The following is a 22198-nucleotide window of genomic DNA, read 5'->3' on the forward strand; positions in this document are numbered from 1 at the left end:
ATACCTGGCATTGCACAGCTCTAAGCACGTCAATTCACACCTGGTACTAAAATGCATCTCCACATGAATATCGAGTGACCACTTGTGACTGGATCTCACTTCCCTGCTCTATATACAAATAAACATGTACATCATTTCCGTTTGCAAAAACCAAATGTGTTTTTTAAACCAGCGGGAGACACCAATGCACTTCCCGTGCGTAATCTGCCAGAAATTAAAAGAAGAAGAAATCAAAACACGGAAAAAATACAGACCGGGCCTACTCTTCGGCATGTTCCAGAATCACCCAAGATGTTTGATGCGTTCGTAATATATCTCTATGGGCTTTTTGAAATTTTCAGACTGCATGGACAAAGCCAGTTTACACGATTTGTACAGCTTGTATTAGTTGTGTGCAATGTGTACGCATATTCGCTTACGCAGAGGACGTTAGTTGGGTAGGCGGTCCTTTTTGTCTGGTCCAGGACACATTTGCAAGCACACTGCTAAAAGAATGTGGCTATATGTGGCCCAGACCACCTCTGAATGTGGTCTGATTGATTGGATCTCAGTTTGTCCTCACTGCATCTTGGATGCATTCACACCTGTGCTTAGAGCTGTCCACTTGTGTTCGGATAATAAAAGACAGATACACAGTAAATGCCAGGTATGAACAGGGCCTTAGTCTTGTTGTATATCAAGACAGACACAGGTCAAACACCTGTCAGCCAATCAAAGACAATTATTTTCTGTGACAATGTTAAAACATGGTATTGAGAAGGGCACTTTGATAAAATTTTGAATCTTATAAGTAATTTAAAAACCACATTTTGGTAAGAATTAAGCTACTTTACAGAGCTGGTTTCAAAAAATTTCAAACATCGATATTGATTGGTGCATCACTTGCCAAACACTCAAGTTCTTTGAAAGTATTGCCACTCGCAGCTGCTTATCATTTTTTGTTACCTCTTGAATATTTTGCTAGTCTCTTTCAAATGCATGACTTTGTTCAAGTGAGAGAGTTTTAGGAGTTGAATTATTGATGCTGTGTTCTTGGACCAAGAACTAGACATGCCCTCACTGATGGCATCAGCTTAGAGGGGTGAAGTGAGTAAACTGCATACTTTTGTACAGTAGTTCACTGTTCTTAAGTCGTGTCTCAGTGGTATTATACAATCTGTCAGCTTTAGTTAGTAAAAGTTACAGTCTGTGTTCTGGATTAATCTTAGAAAACATAAATGAGAAAAATACATGACACACCATGAAGCTTTGCAAAGTTCTTTGAAGTTGAGTTTAACCTTTTCTTTATGGGAGGGAAAGGAGCATTTTAGGCTGTAAAATATGTTTTCAGCAGGGAAAGTTGAACTGGATGTATTAAAGCATACATTTAAAAGATGGGGGTAAAGGTTTAAACATCCCCCTTTAATCACTATTTGTATTAAATCAGCCTTTTATAGTGATTGATGTTTGCCAAATGCTGCACTGTGCTCTATCGCCACAGCCTCCCTTTGTGTGTCCTAAGCTGCTTCAGTACACAGTCACAAACAGCCAGGGTGTAAGCAGTAATTAAAGTTCATGCTTGGCTTCATTCAGTCATAATCAAGCTGTGCAGCAAAACATATTCTCTCCCATAGTGTTGTCTGAGCTTCCTCAGGCATTACTTCTCTTTAGGCACTCTACTGTGCAGTTCTGGCACCTCACTTAGTTTCAGTGGAGCTACTGTGGGTTTTGGAACACCTGAAGCACAGTGGTGGCCGCTATAGAGATTGATGCTAATTTGGATTTTGTTTGTCAGTAGTTTAGTAGTTGTCACACAGTGTCTCATATTTGGCTCTCTGTTCACTTGAAACAGTCATTATTTATGGATGCTGGTGTTTCATTTTTAGCCAAGCTCACTGTTTACTTGAAACCTTCATTATTTATGGATGTTCATGCTTCATTTTTAATGAATGTTAAATTCCAACCAGTTATGCGCTGTCAGTGAGACCGAACACATTTGAGGGAACTATAGAAGACATTTGACTGATAAAGATACAATATGTCTCCTCAGCGCCTAAGGTATTCCAGGCAGCAGCAGTAGATGCCTACAAATCAATTCAAATGTAGAGTTGCATTTTACACTGAAGTCAATAAAGCTTCAGGCATCCAGAAAGGATATTTGAAAAGTACCGTATATACAATATCTCAAAATCGGAAACAAGACCGGTATCTGATGGGAATACAGATGTTGATCCTGACAATGTCATCTGTCAACAAAATGCAGTAGAGTATGTATTCCTATACTTCCTGCAGCACTGGTAAAGAATATTAATGCTATAATGTAGGCCGATTTAGCTCAGGAAGTCTCCTTGACTGCAGTGATGGATGTTCGATCAGATATTAGCTGACTACAGAGGTAGTAATTTGCTCTCACCAACTTGCATTGTCAAATATAACTCAATGTAATGTACATGCATGTATATCGTCTTGATTGACCAGTCCTGATCTACGGTAGCCCTTAAGGCAAGTGATTTCTTTTTTTTTTTTTTTTTTTTTTCATTTGTGAAAAGAAGCCATGAGAGGCAAGTGAAAAAAAAAGTATTTTTCGAAGTGTTTGTTTTAAGGACCCATTGTATGAACTGAGTCTACATCGGGAGTTCATGGCAAAGGGGGGGGCTCAGGGTTTTTCTTAGTGTTTGTTTTTGTAATACTCATTACCGCCACAAGAGGCTGAAGTGCACCACTACCCCAGTTTAAATAGGACTAAAAGCATTCATACTTTCAAAAAGGTAATTTTTAATTTCTGTATGCACTCTAAACACAATATACATATATTAATCTGCGAAGGCTTTCTGCAAGATCGACTTTAGGAAGTCAGGTTAGATAGTATAAAGAGGGACAAATTCCAGCTCACAGTAGTTTCTACATCTACATCATGTACATTGGAATAAAGGCCATGTAGACTCAACAATGACGTGGCCATTGTTTTTCAGCTCTTTATGTAGCAAAGTGGGATGATTGTTTTTGTTTCAGGGCCAGGCATGTTTTTACATCTGTAGTTTTGTGATTTGAAGGAATTGATCGAGAGACCGAACCTGTCGTGAATAAAATGTTGCAGTCCAACATTCCCTTTAGTACAAAGCTTTAATCAAAAATGGAATTTCACATTATTCTGAACTTTTATTTTCAACTTCCTACCAGGGCCATCTATAACGCAGCATCTGACAAGTACTTCATATTATTTAGCACTAGGTGTACACTCTATGTGCTATTTAACAAATGTTCGCATGCTAACACAAACAACTAAGATGGATAACATGGTAAACACTATCTGCTTAACATCAGAATGCTTTGTAATTGTTAGCATGTTAGCATGATGATGTTGTTTAGCTCAAAGCACTGCTGTGCCTAAGTACAGCCTCACAGAGATGCTAGCATGGTGTTGACTATAGAAACCCCCCGCTGGTGTATGAATCTTTTTTTTTCCCCTCCGTGATCTTGTTTGTGGTCAGAAAATGACATGAATTTTAACCCTGTTGTTGCTACCTGAAAATAGTGCACGGTTGTCTGGTTAAAAAAGCCTTTGCATCTCTTTCCATTCCTTGTTCAAAAAAATTTTGATCAGGTTACTCTTCCAGTGGGACTCCCATGATTCAGTCTCAACCACAGATTTAATTTTCTACATTTTCATACCATTTTCAATATGACTGAAGTTATGTAACTCCACTCATAAAGCTAGAATATGGTGTAGGTTTACTTTTCTCCACAGTATTTAACCAACTAACTCACATTATAATGAATAATAATTCACTTTGGCATTGCTTTTAGCACATGGACTTCTGCCAGGTCCCAGTGAAGAAAGCTGTTCTATTAAATATCACCCAAAACAACAACTGTCACACGTAGAATTGTGGTGTAGCTATTTCTTTAAGTAGCATTGGACTTGAAGTTGATGTTTACCTCTTGACGAACCTTTTCAGCTTTCCCCACCTGTGAGCCCCTGACCCAGTTCAGCTGTTCCAATGGACGATGTATCAGCGTGAAGTGGCATTGTGATTCAGGTAAGATGAACAGAAATCAGAGTTTGCTCATCAGTGAGTTTGCCAGCCATACGTAACCGTATATATATTTTTTCTGTGTTTGTGTGGTCAAACCTTTCATGAGTGTTTGTGCATGTGTAGATAATGACTGCGGAGATGGCAGTGATGAAGTGGGCTGCATCAAGTCATGCTCCAACACCCAATTCCAGTGCACCAGTGGCCGCTGTATCCCAGACCACTGGGCCTGTGATGGTGACAACGACTGTGGAGACTTCAGTGATGAGAACACTACCTGCAGAGGTGGATCAGCACGTAAGAATGCCAGCATTATCTTTTAAAATGCTGTGAAGTATTGAGATAAAAAGTCTTAAAGACTAAGACCTTCCCTCCAGCATAAGATGAGACTTGTTATTATTCATGTTTTACGTTAAAATATTAGTAGTATGAAACCAGCATATTTATAATTATCCCATTATATATGAAGTCATCACAGGGATATGCTCCTTCTGAATTTCATGAAATATCTGCCTTGCAGCAGAGCTGTCAGGCAGCACCTTTATGAAGGTGGAGTTTCCCTTATATCTGTCTCAGTGTGCTAATAATTTTATTTGCAATTCTAATCAATGTTTAAATTTAGGTGTTTTAATTACAAGTTTAACAATTAATCAGCTTGAGTCCAATAACTTTGTGTTCACACTCACATCTGACTAATCTTATCTAGTCTCTGTTCAGGGGAATTTTACCATCAGGAGTTGATTTAATATAATTACCACAGAAACCTCATGCAAGCTCCTAGAAAACTCACAGCTCACTCGCTTGTCACTAGAATGTTTGGACTATTCATCAAACTGTTTCCTGATGGGAACTGCAGGCTTCTCCACTCCCCCGTGTCTGCTTCTGCTTTTACCCCAGAGGCCTCAATCTGTCTTAGCTTTGCTCCGGGTGTTGGGGAAATGTTTTTTGGGTGTGACTTTTACATATTAAGCAAACGGTTAATCAGATTCAAAGCATCATATATACTGAATGCACAATGCCATGGCTGAAATTAATTCATAATGCTTTTTATTATGTAATTATGTTCTCTCTGTGTTATTTGGTTTAGAGCTTCTTTATATGATTAAAATTTACAATTTCATTCCTATTAAACCATTACATTAATAGGAATATTAAACCATTACAAATGCATCACAGAAAACATGTGATGTATTTCTCACAGCCATTTAGCATTCTTTAATTTCACATGATATGTCCAGTGTCTCCAACACCTGCAATGCAACACATACAACATAATGGTGTAGTGGTACCAATTTCTGTTATTTGTAATGAACCCCCGCTGGAGAAAGATAGAGTGAACAGAGAGAAACATCTTTGAGACGTAAAACTTAATTCTAGAAGTGAAATAACTTCCCCCTTTGGAACTCACTGAACTGTTATAGCTGCCAAATGATAAATATTTGTAAACAGTAAAAGATGTCTTGTAAAGTAATAGTTCAAAACTGTTGTGTTTTTGTCCATGGCAATGTGCTGTAAATATGTGAAGCAGTCATTTTTAAATGACTCTTGTTTCAGTGCTGCCAGCTGTGATTGAGTGCAGTGCAGAGGAATTCCACTGTGTCACAGATGGAACCTGCATCCCTGAACGCTGGAGATGTGACGGAGACAAGGACTGTGAGGATGGAAGTGACGAGAAAGACTGTGGGGGCACCAAAAGGATGTGTGACCCCAAGGCCAAGTTTACCTGCAAAGATACAGGTAGTGAATACAATAAACTGCTTAACGACACAATGAGCCCCAGAAGTGAAATGTGTATTAACAAGAGCTATTTTTATGTAAAAATAGGCTAAAGGTGATGCTTCCTGTACTGTACTGTAACTCTTAATTTTTTTGTGCTTTGGTAAATAGGTAGTAAATGAGTAATTGAAATGTCTTCCAGAAGTTTTAGAGAAAGTCTGGCATGCCTGAACACTGTCATAGTGTTGATTTTTACTCTTCATTAGTCATACTGATAGTTTTGGTTGGTGTGTAGTTAAAAATCTGATCCTGAGGCACAAAAATTATATTCAGCTTGCATTTGAGTTCAGTACATAAATCTTGCATCAGGCGCCGGAGACAGATGTTATACTTTTAGCACCATGGCAGCCTGGCTGGACGAATGTATTCATGAAGGACAGTCAGAGACAGCAAAAGAGAGAAAGCCAAGTTGGCTGACTTGATTACTGACTATTGTTTCACATTAAATAAACACATGAAGAAGCATGAAACAAAAAACAGATTCATCATTTTGGTATTCCATGTGTGGGTTACAGTACAGAAAATGAACGGTCATCCAAAACAATCATTTCACTTTAAATTGTGCACGATGGTCTGGATTTTAAAAAAAAGCCTACTCTATGGAACAGTGTACAAAACCTATTCCTTATTTTAAAAAAATGTATTTTACCTTCTTAACCTTCACAGATCATCTCCACAAACTAAATAAAAGATCATCTTCAGTCTTTTGCTCAGTTCGTCAAAAAGGAGGAAAGTATCTTCAGAATTGTCATTTCATTCATATTTTTGTGTGTATCAGTTATAAATTAAGCTGCCAAATGGCTCTCTTTCCTTTCGTAAAAGCTTCATTCTAGAGGCTTAACTACTCTCCACTGTGGAGCGGCACAGTGAAGTTTGCCTGTACTTGTTCTACCAATTAGGAGACCCCATTTAAATGGTATGTTTAAACAGCCAATGTACCCACAATTGAAAGGAGAAGGTCAGAGAGAGATTCTTTGCTTTCTGTTTTTAGCTCTACAGCTTTCTGCCCATCCCTTGACACTATTATCAAGAATGGAGGCAATGCTGCGTGGTAAAGGGTTGGTTAGACCACACAATTATTATTCACTGTAATTCTGCACTGTCACACCCCTGTGCACCGATGCAGTTCATTCTGTCCTCCCCAGAAGAACAGAGTGCCCTTTCAAACGATACTCAAAAAGGTTTTCTGAAAAGGGCCATCTTAAGCGTTCTGCTCGATTAAAGACAAAGATTCTGCTTTTGTATTTCTGCTTTTATTTCATTATTTGTTTATGTATCATTTATAGATTTCATATACATACATATATATTCATATATGTATGTATATAAATATATGTACGTATATACAAGTGTGTGTATATGTTTTAGTTAACGGAGAGATGTGTTGAGGTCGACTGTCGTTTGACATAAAAATTAGTTTGGGTCATCCATAAATGTTACAAGAGAAAAGATTTTGAATATAACAAGAGAATAAAATTTGCTTATTGGTATTGGAAAATTGAGATTCAACCTATTTACCCAATGATGGGTTAAAATATAATTTTACACTGTATTGTTAAAAGAAAAAAAAAAGAAGGCATAAAAATTATATGGTGGTTGTAATGTTGTGTGTTTTGCATTTATGGTCCTTTACTGGTGCTGCCACTTTGACTACATTCAGGAACCTGTCTTAGGCAAATTGGGCAGTAATCTAGATGTCAGTTCTTGGGAAACAAGTTTATGGTTTAGATCCTGAATTATTTCCTGCCTGTTCAATCTGGGAATGTCCAATGTTCTCAGGCTCAGTCAAGGATCACTGCCTCAGGAAAAATGGATGGGTTTTTTTGAATAGTCAGTGTCTTATCAATATAGAAACATAAATAGTGTTAAAAAGTTAAGTTAAAAAAAAAAGAAAAAAAACAAACCACATCACTATTAATGTACTTCTCTGTTATTTAAAAATAAACCTTCCATCATGCTTTGAGGAGGGACCAACATAAATAGAAAAGTTACCATCTCTGTAGGCAATCAATCTGTGGATATTCTGCAGTTTTGTTGAATTAAAGATGAAACTTTTAGATGTTTGAGCTTTTCTATGTTTGGAAAGAACATAAAAGATTTATTTTCTACTCAAAATAATAAGCAATGGTTATGTTTAATAAAGGGACTGAGAAGTACTTTTCCTTTTTGTGCCTCCACCTCCCTGAATAGAAACATGTTTTTTCCTTCTTCATCTACTGTTCATCCTCTGCCCCAAACTCATAAAACTCATCAGGTTGCAGTTGTGGGATTTTTTTTGTTCTACCATTCAAGGTGAAATTGCCGGAATCAAGATTGGTTATTTCAATTATAAAAATGATTAACCTCCTTTTTTCATGTGCATTACCACAAAGACACTCACTTTCATTACACTTAAAATGGAACATTTGTGTGTCCCAAGTGTCGTCCATATTTTACACATGGTAAAGCTTGTGCACCTGAATATCACATAAACTTTCATTTTTATTTGTGCAGCTGCACTGGCACCACGTTAGACTTGTATAACATGAAGGGTTAAATCAAAAATGTAATGGGACTATGTTTTTGTAGGGACAACTGGAAAACGTAAGTGATATGAAACAAAACATACACTCAGACATACCTGAGCGCACACAAGGCCCACACACCCTCGGCAGTTGCTCCAGCCTCCCACATTGGTTTGCACTGATCCGGGCACCAAGCACAAACCAGTGGGATCTCAAAACCCTATGATGTAGCTTTGATGGAAAAAATTGGAATATGCTGCGATCCAAGCTTCACCTGGCAGAATGTAAAAATGTTGATAGATCCCAGTATCTGTTGTTTTCTTCCTCGTCTCTACCCCAGTGGCCCCACCTCTTTCCAACTTGCACAGTGAAGCAATTACAAATGACACTCTACTGCACGTATCAGCATTTGGAATATTGATCTGTGGATTTTTTCATCAAGTCCAACATTTAGCACGGAGTTGAAAAAGGGTTTGTTGTTGATTGAGGCCCCCTGTGAAAAAAGCTTAGCTTAACATTTTTAATATCTAATGTTTATTCTAAGGATGTGATCAAGAAACTGAGAAATGTGATATTTTTATCTATTCTAAAGCACTGAATTTACTAATTAACTTCCAGATAGTTATGTCAGAGAATTTTACTTCAGAACCCCATATCATTTGTATAAAATAACTGAACAGCAGTCAAGCTTGGAAATGTTAATTCTCAAATTTTTAAGTGCTTTAAAAAGTTAATGTCTGTCTATATCCACATTCCATATTCTACAGGCAAGTGTATCACAAAGAGCTGGGTGTGTGATGGGGACATTGACTGTGAGGACCGCTCAGATGAAGAGTCCTGTGAGTCTGCTGTCTGCAAGCCGCCCAAGTACCCCTGTGCAAACAACACCTCTGTCTGCCTGACACCCGATAAGATCTGCAACGGCAAAGTGGACTGTGCCGACCGCTCCGACGAAGGACCCATCTGTGGTAATGTTTATCCTGTCTGTACATGTAAAATTTTTGTATTTTTTGTTTTGTCATCCTGTAAGACATAAAGGGAATACTCTACTCAAATACACAGTACATGGCCCAAAGTATGTGGACACTGGAAGATTGCACACAAGTGATTGTTAAGAATCTAATGTCAGCGCCGTGGACCTTAATATGTTGCTGTAAGAGCTGTCACTATTATGGGAAGGCTTTCCACAGATTTAGGAAGTGTTCGGTGGTCCAATTCATTCCAAATGTCTTTGATGGTGTTGAGGTCAGGGCTCATGAATTTCTTCCCCACCAAGCTTGAAAAAAAAAAGAGTCTTGGACCTGCTAATCTGGGTGTGAGTTACAGTGGCAGCAGGCTAAGCGAGATAGCCCATACAATACATTCCTCTGTTTATTGCATTGTCATGTTGAAACAAGAAAATTCACAAACTAATGCCACAACCTTGTAAGCATTTCTTGGTCAACAAATCACAGTATGCTGTAGTATTAAGATTTCCTTAATTCCTAAGTTAATTGGAACTAAAGGGCCTTACAAAAACAGCCCGTGATCAAAGGTACACAAAAGTATGTGGACAGTTTATCAAATGCTCGTCCCAAGAATTTGAAAGTATATAAAAAGTTTCTTTATTGGTTGAATTGTCAGTTACAATAGATTAAAAAAGTAACAAGATACACAGCTGACAAATGCTGAGCACAAATCTGTGTGCTCAGTCCCTAATTTTGACTAAATATACTTTTTCCTGAGCTCCAAGGAAGGCGATAGACTGACAAGTAAGAGTTTACAAATTTTGAGAGATTTATATGGATTTCTTGTTACTTTAAGCTGCAGAAATTTGTCAACATTGGAATCAGTTATTATCAAAATTCAAGCTGACCATAGCTGCTGCTCTTCATGAGGAACTTTTTATAGCCACCTTTCAAGCCTACAGGGGGTGAGTGTTTGATACACAAAAGATATATTTTGGGTAAAGAATCACTTTCAAGTGAAAAGACCAAGAAAACCTGTCAAAAATAATGACTTCCATGGACTCTTAGGAATTTTGGATGTTTCAGTGCTCCAGCTGTGTTTGAGTTACTTTGATTCCCAGTTCTTGCAAGGATAGAAACACGAGAGTTGGTGGCATTGTTTTAAGGGAAAATAAAACGGTGAAAAAGAAAACAGTGAAAAATAAATAAACTGTATTTACAATGCAAATGAAAACTGCAGCATACTCTTCCGTGAAACTCTTTATTTAGATATAGCACTTTATTCCTCAAAATTTACAATCAGTTTAGAGCTGCAAAAAAAATTAATTGGAAATATTGTGACACTGTCGCATCCTCCAATTTTCACTGTAGAGGTTGAGGACATGTTACCTGCTAAGGGACCTCGCAGCACTTGTGCTAACTCTCACTTTATTTTTTCATCTAACATTATATCATGGGATGTTGAGAAGTATGTCCCAGTGAAGTTATGCTCTCATCCTCTCCTCCACATTCAGCAGTTTAGAGCCTGACGAGGAACCAGTATGTGTTGTCTCAGAGACCAGAGGGACAGAACATGAAGAAATACTCTGCCTTCCCAATGATGGCAAATTTGGAAATGTGTGTCAAACAGCCTTAAGAGGGAAGAAAGGGATCTCATGTGAATAGCCACAGCCATCTAATCTCTTAAAGTGAGCAGTGTAAACATGGAGGTTCATTTTCTGGCGCGTCCCTAACCAAGCCTTGGGGGGGCCTTACAGGACCCTCGAGTGTCTGTGTCTTATCATAGCTGAAAAGAGGGCTTCTGCCTCCTCATAGACAATTAGAATGTGTTTTGAAGGACCTTGAGGATCTGATTGATTTGCACTAGCTCAGCAGGATTCGCACTCGCCATTGACAACTGTGACCACATAGTCCATTCCCCCCCTGCTGAGAGAGTGCGATGCTGTCCTTGGCCACACAAGACACAACTCTTAATCACAGTGGGAAAAGAGAGGCAAGACCGGTTTCATTTTCACCAATATTCTTTTCCATCTTGACCTGGCAGCTTCAAACAAGAAGCAGGTGTGCAGGGCAGAAAAACAACTTTTTAACAAGATTAAAGAGCATGGAGTTAGGACATGTCTGTCTTTATGTCACTTCTGAAAGAAAAAGGACATTGTGTTCTTTTTTCCTTTTTTTGAAACAAACACAAAAAAGCCATTCACCACGAGGTGAATCCACACAAACTGCTGCATTAAGGCTTGCCATTATACAACAATTTTATCTTTATTAGATTGTGAACACACTCCTTGTCCTTGAATTATGATCTTTAGCTGTGAGTGAAAAGTATGTTATCCTTGCGACATTATGTTCAAATATTTGAATTGATGCAGTAGTTGGAAATTGTGGGTTTGTTAGATAGCCAGATACTACCGTCTTACAAAGCCTCCACAAATATTTTTCAAATGCTCTTTTAAATCTCATTCAGTACCTCAGTATAAGAATTTCTGTCCTCTCTTCCCCCCAGATATGTGTCTTGTAGCCAGAGGGGGTTGCAGTCACCAGTGCACTGTGGCACCAGGGAAAGGAGTTGTGTGTTCTTGTCCCCCTGGGCTTCACCTGGACTCCAGTAACAAGACATGTGAGGTTGTGGACTACTGCAGCCGTCACTTGAAGTGCAGCCAGGTGTGTGAACAGTACAAGACCACGGTAAAGTGCTCCTGTTATCCAGGATGGATGCTTGACCCAGACGGGGACAGCTGTCACAGCACAGGTAACCGACCCTACCTTTTTAATGTTTGTGTTAGTGATGCTGTTGATGCTTGTGTCTGCAGTAGTAAATTTTATCCTAGTGCATTGCTTCTGAGTTGGAATCGTTGCTCTTAGACTGTGTTCTTGCAGTGTTGGTTCCTTGAATGAAATACGAGCTTTAAATATTACTTAAAACTCATATTCGAGAAACAAAAAGTGACACCATAGAGAGAGAGAGAGAGAAAGAGAAACTGAAAGGAAAAAAACAAAAGTCAAACTACAGAATTAGAATGTTCCTTTGTTAGTTTCTCTGAGTACTGAAAAAGTGTAGGGGTGGTCTGAGGAATAGTAATAGATGGTGACTGAGACTACTGTCAGGTCAAATTCAATTGGTTTCACATCAGAAGAGTAATCTGAGCGATAAGGCCTGTCCGCAAAACCTGTTTGTGGTTGTATGTTTCTCATGCAACCACAAATTTCACCAGTGTAGTATCACATTAAAAATTCCAACTTTCCGCTATTCTGATTGCTATCATTGAGTAATCTATTTCATGAGATCGCTTGAAATACAATAGTTACACACACATGCTGTTGGCTTGTCACATCCAGATTTATGGACCTCGTTTTGATTACGTGCCTCTCTATTTCACTCCAAGATTGATGGTAGTTGTAGCTCTAATCTTACATTAGCGCAGGAAGAGAATACACACTTTTCTCTGGGAGCTGATCAGGATTCTGCAGCTTCGTCATTAATCAAATTTTGCATATAAACAGAAACATTCCACATTTCATATTGAAAGAGGTGTTATTGGATTCTTTGTGAAGTCCTGAACACACATCTACACCTCCTTTTCCTTTGTGTCCATAATAAAATATGTGTTCAAAAAACTTGCAAGTACAAATCATCTCTCTGGTAGCATGGCAGCTAGTTTGGTTACAACACTGAACATGTAATTGAAGCAAGGACACAATTTTGAATGCATCTGTGTGCAAACAGTTCTGCTTCCATAAGTATTACTTATGCTAGAGGGCTGTAAAGAAGGGGCTTGCAAACAGGCCTGTATTTGAAAGACTGTGTGTGTATGTACAGGGTGGGTTCTATGTGTTGATGAATTAGTTTGGATGTGTAGAAGTGTCGTGATGGATTTTGAGTTTTAGTTTTACAAATCTTTCTCAGAAGCAGAGCTGTTCAGGAGGTAGAAATAATTTTACTGATTGAACTAAGCCTCACTGGGCACGGCAAGACAAGTTCAGTATGCAAGCACTGTTGCCAGCTTTAGGACTTGTCACTAGATGTTCTTAGAGACTTCTTAGAGACCCTACAAAATTTATTTCTCAAAAGAGACTACTTACAAATGTATCTGCTTTTTCAGAAAACGGAAAAAAATGTAATGTGCTGATTCCCAAAGTATTTGGTAACAAATTGGTTTGGCTGTAACTGATGCATATAAATTTGCACTACATGCTGGTGAAGACATTTGGTCCTCTACACAGTGAATCATCAGAGAGAGAGCAAGCTGAGTGAAATAGATACTGTATTTGGGACTAAATTAAGGTCAATTCAATTCCCCTGCAGATTTTACTTGATATAAGCAAACAACTATTATGAATTTCCACCGTATTTTGATGGAATTCAATTAGAACAACTTGATAAAATATATATTTTTGACACATACAGTATATGGCATCTGCGTATCATTCCCGATAACCTCAGCTTTGGTGATAGGAACATCACTTATTTTGCCATTCTACCAGCTAATGTTGCAACGATTATAGTGTCATTCATAAAAAAAAAAAAAAAAAAAAAAAAGGCACAATAAGCCACAATAGGCGAGATTTTGACGTCATAGAAAAAGCACAGGTGGTGATAAAAGCATTAAGCAGTGGCTTTCTTCTATTCAAGTGTCCCAGCTGCATGCAAGATATCAGTACCCTGAAACTAAAGCAGCCAAATGCAATTAAGCCACCATTTATTGTATTAGTTACACCTTTACTTTTCCCACTGTGAGATGTCAAATGTCTTCTGTGAAAAAGGCCTATAATGTGTGTATTTCTGGTGCCTTTGTACCTGTGGGATACACAGTGCAACACATCTATTTGCTTTTTAGCTAATGGTAAATGTGTCGACTTTGTGCGTCAAAAGTAGCAACCTTCTCTGCTAGTAAAGCAGAGGAACAGTCTCGGTTAACTTGTGCTTTCACTGCATATATGCAATTTTTATGTCATCTGGTGAGTTTTCCATTAGCCTTTAGCTACAGTATTTACTCAGAAGCTACCTGGTAACTGTTATCCATAATGTGAAGGACATTGACATCATTAATTCAATAAAATGGCTTTCATAACCATAAAGGGGCAGCAAGAAAGCTAACTACTTGGCTAGGATTAGGAAGAGGTTTGATGGTTGCTAGGTTAACAAGCTATTTAAGATCCCTTAGTAAGGCTGGATGCATTTAACAAGAAGCTGGCTTTAGGGGTTTTCTTTGATCTCTTGCCTTTTTTGCCAAGCCTCAAATCAGTTTATTTCCAGAGCACATTATAAACAACCAATGATGACCAACGTAATAGGCACTGATGTTGAAAACACATGCAGGAAATTGAATGAAAAATAAATAACTTTTAAAAAGTAAAAAATGCACAGCGCAGAACATATTGAATATAAGTGAAAGTCTGTTTCATGTTCAGTCTGAGTGAACTTTAAGACATTAGCTGGTACTATAGGATGAAAAGGGGAATTATTGAAGATTTATGTGGCCTGGAGGTGAACTAGGGGTCAATTAAGTCATGATACTGTTTATATTTTAGAAGCAGTCAGTCCTATGGTAAACTGTGACCTTGCCTATCAAACTTTAATCAGCGATTTTAGAAACAGTACAAATTATTTCCTTTAAAAGGCAGCTGTAGTTCCAACAAATACTTGTACAAAGCAGGACATGCAATATGTATTTGCATATGGGTACATTTGTTTAGAAGTGTATGGATGCATGGCTAAACAATTGTATCAGTTCAAACCCTGACAGCTTTAACTATCGTGCATGTGATTCCTAAGCATACCATAGAATATTGTAGTTTATTTATTTATTTTTTTTTTTTTTTTGGACATTCGACAATAATATTCCTCAGAAAATGTGCTGGATCTTTATATGAAATCGTCATTAATACATTCCAGTGGCACTGCTGTTATATAAGAGGGCAGTCACAGCTTTGTAGCCAGTGCAAAACACTGTCCACTAGATGATGTCACACTTGATTAACAATTTACTCAAGACATCGCTCTGCCCTAGGTGGCACTCTTAAAAAGTGTGGTGCTTGTGTCCTGTCTCTCCCAATGACCAGATCCCTTTGAGGCTTTCATCATTTTCTCAATCCGGCATGAGATAAGACGGATAGACCTTCACAAGCGGGACTACAGCCTGCTGGTGCCGGGGCTGAGGAACACTATTGCACTAGACTTCCACTTTAATCAAAGCCTACTTTACTGGACAGACGTGGTGGAGGATAAGATCTACAGGGGAAGGCTCTCTGAGTCTGGCGGTATGCGCACACATGAGTACATACGCCTTTGTACACAAACATTTACTATATATCTAAAGACTGCTTTGATTTATTGGCTAAATAGAGTCGTGTTTTGCTCATCTGTACTCTAGCAGCTGTAATGGAAGTCGAAGACACTGCCGGTGATAACGCTGTTTTATTCTATTGTCTTTACACATAGTCAGCTCTAATGCAGTGAGTTGATATTGTCTCTCCCCAAAAATTTATCTCAGGTTCACCAAAGTTAAAAAATACTGCAGGCGCAGAAGTCTTCAGCTGTTGTAGTACAGTATGTCCTCCTCATAAAATGATGAATCTGGACTCCTTTGCTCTGTATTTTTGTGGGTAGCAGTATTTTCGCTGCATTCTCTTGCCTTTATTTCCCTCCATGGCGCTGTACAAAACACCTCTTAGCTGTCCCTATTCAACCTTTTCGTAAGGCACACATAAAAACCCAAACATCTGAGAGTAATTGTAAACAGCTGGAATATGAAGATTGTGGGAAAACCCTTTTACCATGCTTAATGGAACCCTGTAGAGAGCAATCTCACCTATATGAAAGAGCTTTCCTCAAGAATATGTAATTTTCCTCCGGTTTTAGAATGTTTTTCGGAGCACTGTAAAGAGACACAGACCACCGCTTCCACTTGAGTACAATATCTATTAGTGCTACACTGTTGTTATGTGGTTGTTTCAGGGGTGACAGGGATCGAGGTGGTAGTGCAGCATGGTTTGGCCACCCCAGAGGGCCTGGCTGTGGACTGGATTACAGGGAAACTATACTGGATTGACAGCAATCTGGACCAGATTGAAGTGGCCAAGCTTAATGGAGATATGCGCACCACACTGATTGCTGGAGGCATGGAGCATCCACGGGCCATTGCTCTCGACCCAGGGCAGGGGTATGTTATGCATCAACTCTCATGTACAGATCCTGCTGGTAGCTCTGCTCTCCATCAGACACTAAGATTATTGGAAAAAGTAAGAAGTGCAACCTCCTTGTATTCCTCACTTCTGCATCTGCCTTGATGTATGAAGATATCTGCTCTGTTAAGGTCCATTAAGGCAGCAGATATAGAATACATCAATAATAGTGCTGTGTCCTCCATTCCAGTAATGACAACTGATGTAGCTAAAACCCCCAACCATTAATCCCACTTTATATGCTTTACTACCCTTTCACCTTTGTTCCTCGGCAATGTTTTTCTTTACGACATTTTAAGCAAGACCTTTGAATAAAAGCCCAAAATATGCTTTGTTGTTATTTGTTCATCATTCCCCTCGGGGCACAATTTTCAAAAACGTTGTGTATGCTGCTGAGATGCATGGGAAGAGTGTTCGTAGACTGATCTGTGGCTCTGAAATGGCAGCGTTTCCTTTGCCTTACAGTCTGCAAGCAAGTCATTAGAGGAAACACAGCACCTACTGCAGTGCATTGATTATACTTTTGTTTACTTGTTATAGCAAGTGTTATGATAAAGCCTTTAATTTGATAAATTAGGCTGTTGGTGGGTCAGCAATGACATCAACACTGGGGGTAACTTGCCATCCACCCTTTTGAAATGAAACTGAACAGCCTAAACATAACAAACTCACATAGGACAAAGAGGAAAATCCTCACATCAAACTTGCAACACACAGGGCCTGGGTCTTAAGTAGGGGCGTGACATACATTCTTGTCATGTTATAATGGAATTTTTTCTTACTATCATGAAATTTAAACTTTTTTAAAAGTTATTCTGTGGTAATAACATACCAACTTGTTTTGTAACCCCCTAATATAAGAAACATATCTCAGTCTACAAGATAACAAAAATCATTACATGTTATTCTAGAGAGAGGGAGAATTTAAGCATAAAGATAAGAAAACATTGAAAAAATTGCTTGTATATTTGCGTCTGTGTGTTTGGATGGTGCTCACTAATCTGTATGCGATGAATGGTTTTACAGAGCCTTGTGGAAAGAACATTACTGTGTATAGTAATTATTAGGCATTTTGTCATTCTAGTTAACTGCTGGCATAGCCTTAAATGTGGATGTGGTTTCATGGTTGGTTAGGATTTGATATATTTTTATTTCAGTGTTGTTCAGTTTATCAGTGGCCAGTTAAACTTATTATGGTGCTCTGACCACAGATCAGCCTTTAGTTCAGGACTGACAGTGTTTTCATCCAGGGTTAGGTTCAGATTCTGAGGGTGATAGAAATAAAATAAAAAATAAAAAAAGTTTTAAATAATCTCAGATAAAATGATTTTAACAATTTATCTTAAATTGCTTGTTGTATTCTCCTTTGGATCAAGTGTATACAAATCGTCTAAGCTCAAAGTTTGGGTGAGGTGCTAAACAGTAACAAACATAATACTGTATATCCATATATCCATTTAGGCAGTTTTTACATGGACATAGATGGCATGCACGTGGATCATGTACACTGTCTCACACTTTTCCTTTGTAAATCCAGGTTTAGACGATTTTGTCTCAACTGAATCACTGTGTCCTTGTTTTGTAAATGATCACATTTATATAGCCATTTTTTTTTTATCCAATTTACTTTACAGTTTTCTTTTTATTGACCCATTCACAAACACACTAACACAGTGATGGCAGCAAGCTACCATCTAAGGAGCTATCCTGACCCAGGGTCTTGCAATGGGTCGAAAGTTATGTGTAACAGGTAAAAAATGTATTAACATTAATTGACAGATAAGGGTACGGGTAAAATGAACATGGGCAGGCAGAGGGTGAAATAAATAAGAAAATAAAACGGAAATGAAAATGAAGGCATAGTTTATTAAACATTTAGTGTAGCTACCATGAATTTATTATTTTTTTGTTGTGAATGCCTGTCACAACCTTTCACCCTTCAATTCATCATCATACCAGAACTGAGAATGCAGCTGACTGATAGCAAAGTTGAGTCCAACATTGTCTCCTGGAAATTATTTTTCTATACAACTAAACTACAAGACCAAATTCGATTGGTAGGACACATAATTGTGACCGGATTATGATTTCTATTAACATTTCGAGGATATGTTGTTAATTTCCGTATTTGGCAAGTCACACATATATTGATGCCGAACATGTCAGTAAAATATTCATAGACTGTATTTGTTTTTGGCCAAAATATCTGATCTTGCAATACAGCATTATTAAACTTTTTTATGGTTGTGTTTGGCACTCACAGCGTTAGACAAAGATTGTAGTTTGGTTTAATACAGAAAGAGTCACAGTGACTTCAGACACAACCTGTTTATTTACATTCAAACATGTCACTTTGGATATTTGGACAGATTACCGCAAAATCAGTTATTTTTTTGTCACTTTTCATTACATCAACAATAAGTGGGAGCTGACTGAGCGAGTGTTTTTCACATCTGAATGGGACAGCACAGTATGCAAAACGGCACATAACCTAAGACCAGCCATCATGCAAGCCCTGCATAAATACAATCTGGATGAGTTTTAAAGTGAGTGCCTGTTTAGCCTATATGTGTATTTAACACCCCTCCCCCTTGGTGGTTAGGGTGTGGTTAGATTCAGGTTAATGTAAGGGACAGTTTAAAAAACAAAGAAGCTGGAGAACTGAGCCACCTGCCCTGTGAGTAGTGTTGTCATGCTCTACCTCTTGTGCACAGATCAACCATGATCCATTAATCGATTACCCACTTGTGCAAGGCACAGGTAAAATAATTGTACAGAAAAACACTGTCGCTCAATTTTGAGGCAGACAAATGAAACAGACATGATCCAAATCTGATCGGTATTTGAAAAATGGTGGATCAGTAATATCATGCTGAAGAAACCACCTTGAAGGCAGCTCTGCTTTGCAGTTTAAGTTTTACTAATCTGTTATTGAAAATAAATTCAAGTCTAAAAGTCTCCAGAATCATAATGCTTTTTGAGTTATGTCCTTTTTGTTTGACTATTCAGTATTTCTTCAATATATCATGCAGGTAAGGATTGTTGCCTAGCAGCATCTTCTTTAAATCAGAGAGATTAATTCTGCCGGGAGAAATACTGAAAAGATTTTAAAAAATTTAGGGGCATCTGAGTGGGGTAGGGGAAAAGCACTCACCCACCACTACAGGGACCTAGGTTCACTTCCCAGAAGATATGCCTCTGTCCTGGGCAGGCACCCCATTAAACATAACTGCCAGTGTTTGCCAGTGCAAACAGGTGGTGAAGCTGGTAAAGGACCATTTCAGTGTAACTGCACTGTGACTTTACTGGTTGGTTAAGGCACCCTGGGGGAGAAGGGTGGGATCTGGGTAGGATGCCATGATCCTTAATGCACCTGAAGGTACGATTACATTAGGTCATATTCAATGAAACTGCCCTGCATGCACTCAACCTTGAAAAAATGTGATGTCTTGATTTTGATATGAATAATAGATATTTAGTGGAGTGGTGGCAGTGTAATGAGCATTGTTGTAGTTTATGGTCTTTGTTCTGTGTATTGCAGGCCTGAACTTGACAGTGTGCATGAACTGTGTGTTGTCGAGCTCAAACAAACATAAAATGTGCTTTGATTTTATCTTAAGAAATATTTGAGACCCTCTGCCCCTCCAATATCTTCCTAATTGCATCCTAATCTACAAAACTAAAAGACTTAGCAGAACACTGTTTCTCATTAACAAAGTGTATTGCTTGCTTAAAAAAAAGAGGGTAAGTTTCAATCCATCCGGGTACTACCACTTTGATAGATTTTCATAAATATTTGTTAAATATACACATTAAATAAAGTAAAAGTGTAGTTACTTTTATAAGAGAGTAATTACAAACTAATTAGCTGTTAACTGAAACAGTTAGTTGTTTACTTTCTCTAATTAACTACTTTGGTGCTGGAAACACTGTTGGGAGATTTTATGCTCTTCTTTTTTGCAGAATATGGCATTGTTTTAGATGGTATATGGTAGTGCAAATTGTACAAAAAAAGGCAATCGGTTTTCTCTGCCATTGGTGTGCTAGTCTTTCACATTAGGTGCCTGCTTTGGATTAATGCCTCTGAGAACTAGCCAGTGGTTGTATAGTGTGGCCAGTATATTTCAGATTAAAGCAAAACCCGGACATTCCTAAAATCAATTTAACACTCTTAAAAAATGAGTAATCTCCTCATGCACTCTCCTATAGTACTTTTTCACATTTGGGAGGATGACTAAATTTCATGACTGTGCAGAGTAGGATTAATGGGTGCTTTTGGTGCCTAAAGACGCATTTCCATTCCAGGGCAATAATTCTAATCTAATTACTTGAATCCACTCAAAGGAGTGGGTCATTGATCAGGGAGGCCTTATCAAGTGAATACGGCTATTGATCTGGACAAGGATATTTCTTCCTAACACTGTTTCGTTGTCGTCAGTATGTGATTTAAGCTTGAACACCCATTTTGTCCCGCATTCTAGCTGACTTTGCGGACCAAGTCAGGACAGAAGTGATGTGTACTGGGTTGGAGTAGGGCCCACCACACTGCCAATGGTCACACCAATGACAGTGTTCATTTTCAGGCCTCATTGAGCTGTGGAAAGTTATAACTAAACAGATGGTCTCCCATTTCAATGCCTGTCACAGATGTTGAGGGTTACACTGGATCACTGCTGCTGCTGTTGTACAATCACCACAGTCACTGTCTGTGTTAATGCACACAGTCACAACAGCATTAAATATGTTATTACTGTGTTTGCAGTATAATAGAACTGACAATCACGTACAAATGGCTGAGGAATTGCTCTCACGTGGCTATAAGGTCTAACAGCCCTCTTTTTAAGGATTTATGAAAAACATGCAGATTATTGATTGTTCCTTTCCTTATAAAAGCAAACAGACAATGATCAATTCTAACGGTCGCCTTTTTGGGTTTCTGTTACAAGGATCCTCTTCTGGACTGACTGGGATGCTACTTTCCCCCGAATTGAGGCTGCATCAATGAGTGGAGGAGGTCGACACATTGTGTTTAAGGATATGGAAATTGGCGCCTGGCCTAATGGACTGACTCTGGATCATCTGGAAAAGAGGATTGTTTGGACAGATGCACGGTATACCATTAAAGTTTTCATGTTGTGTGCAGAAGCATTCACACCATTTATAACTTTAACCACATGTATGACATTGCACAGGATTCACCATTCCCAGGGTAAAAATTTTACTTGAATCTCCAGTCTACCTGTGGGCATTTAATAATGGAGGGCATGTAATATTTAGAGATCTTAGTACAATGGCCATATTTGGTTTTAAGTGGGTCTTGAACAATTTAATAGTTCCATCAGTGGAGTGGTGGGTTATACTTTGATCTGCCTACTTCTACTGTTCCCTTTCAGTGCATTTGAAGAGCAGTTTAAACTTTGATATGGCCCTTTGTGTTGTTCTCTTTTGAACAGCTCCGATGCCATATTCTCGGCACTCTATGATGGTAGTGGGGTCATTGAGATCCTCAGGGGCCACGAATACCTGTCCCATCCATTTGCTGTGTCTCTGTATGGAGGCAATGTGTACTGGACGGACTGGAGAACGAACACTTTAGCAAGAGCCAATAAGTGGACTGGACGAAATGTTACAGTCATCCAGAAGACAAGTGCTCAGCCTTTTGACTTGCAGATCTTCCACCCCAGCAGGCAGCCACAAGGTGAGAACAGTTTTTCTGGCTTCCCTGCTCGTGATGACACTCTCACAGAACAGGGACAATTCACTGTTAGTTGGA

At 38.6% G+C, this 22198-nt stretch overlaps 1 protein-coding gene across 1 annotated transcript in view; it reads left to right on the top strand.

The window, feature by feature from the left end:
• The window catches only part of lrp1bb (low density lipoprotein receptor-related protein 1Bb), a 251548-nt gene that overhangs the window by 131585 nt on the left and 97765 nt on the right, over positions 1-22198 (top strand). Inside the window, exons 19-27 of the mRNA XM_040148223.1 lie at positions 3939-4019; positions 4140-4310; positions 5568-5750; positions 9061-9261; positions 11747-11992; positions 15304-15501; positions 16199-16403; positions 21372-21536; positions 21879-22123. Of these exons, the coding sequence (XP_040004157.1) occupies positions 3939-4019; positions 4140-4310; positions 5568-5750; positions 9061-9261; positions 11747-11992; positions 15304-15501; positions 16199-16403; positions 21372-21536; positions 21879-22123 (1695 nt within the window). The remainder of the gene's footprint in view (positions 1-3938; positions 4020-4139; positions 4311-5567; positions 5751-9060; positions 9262-11746; positions 11993-15303; positions 15502-16198; positions 16404-21371; positions 21537-21878; positions 22124-22198) is intronic.

Source organism: Xiphias gladius, chromosome 16, assembly GCF_016859285.1.
Source record: "Xiphias gladius isolate SHS-SW01 ecotype Sanya breed wild chromosome 16, ASM1685928v1, whole genome shotgun sequence".
NCBI classification, from domain to species: domain Eukaryota; kingdom Metazoa; phylum Chordata; class Actinopteri; order Istiophoriformes; family Xiphiidae; genus Xiphias; species Xiphias gladius.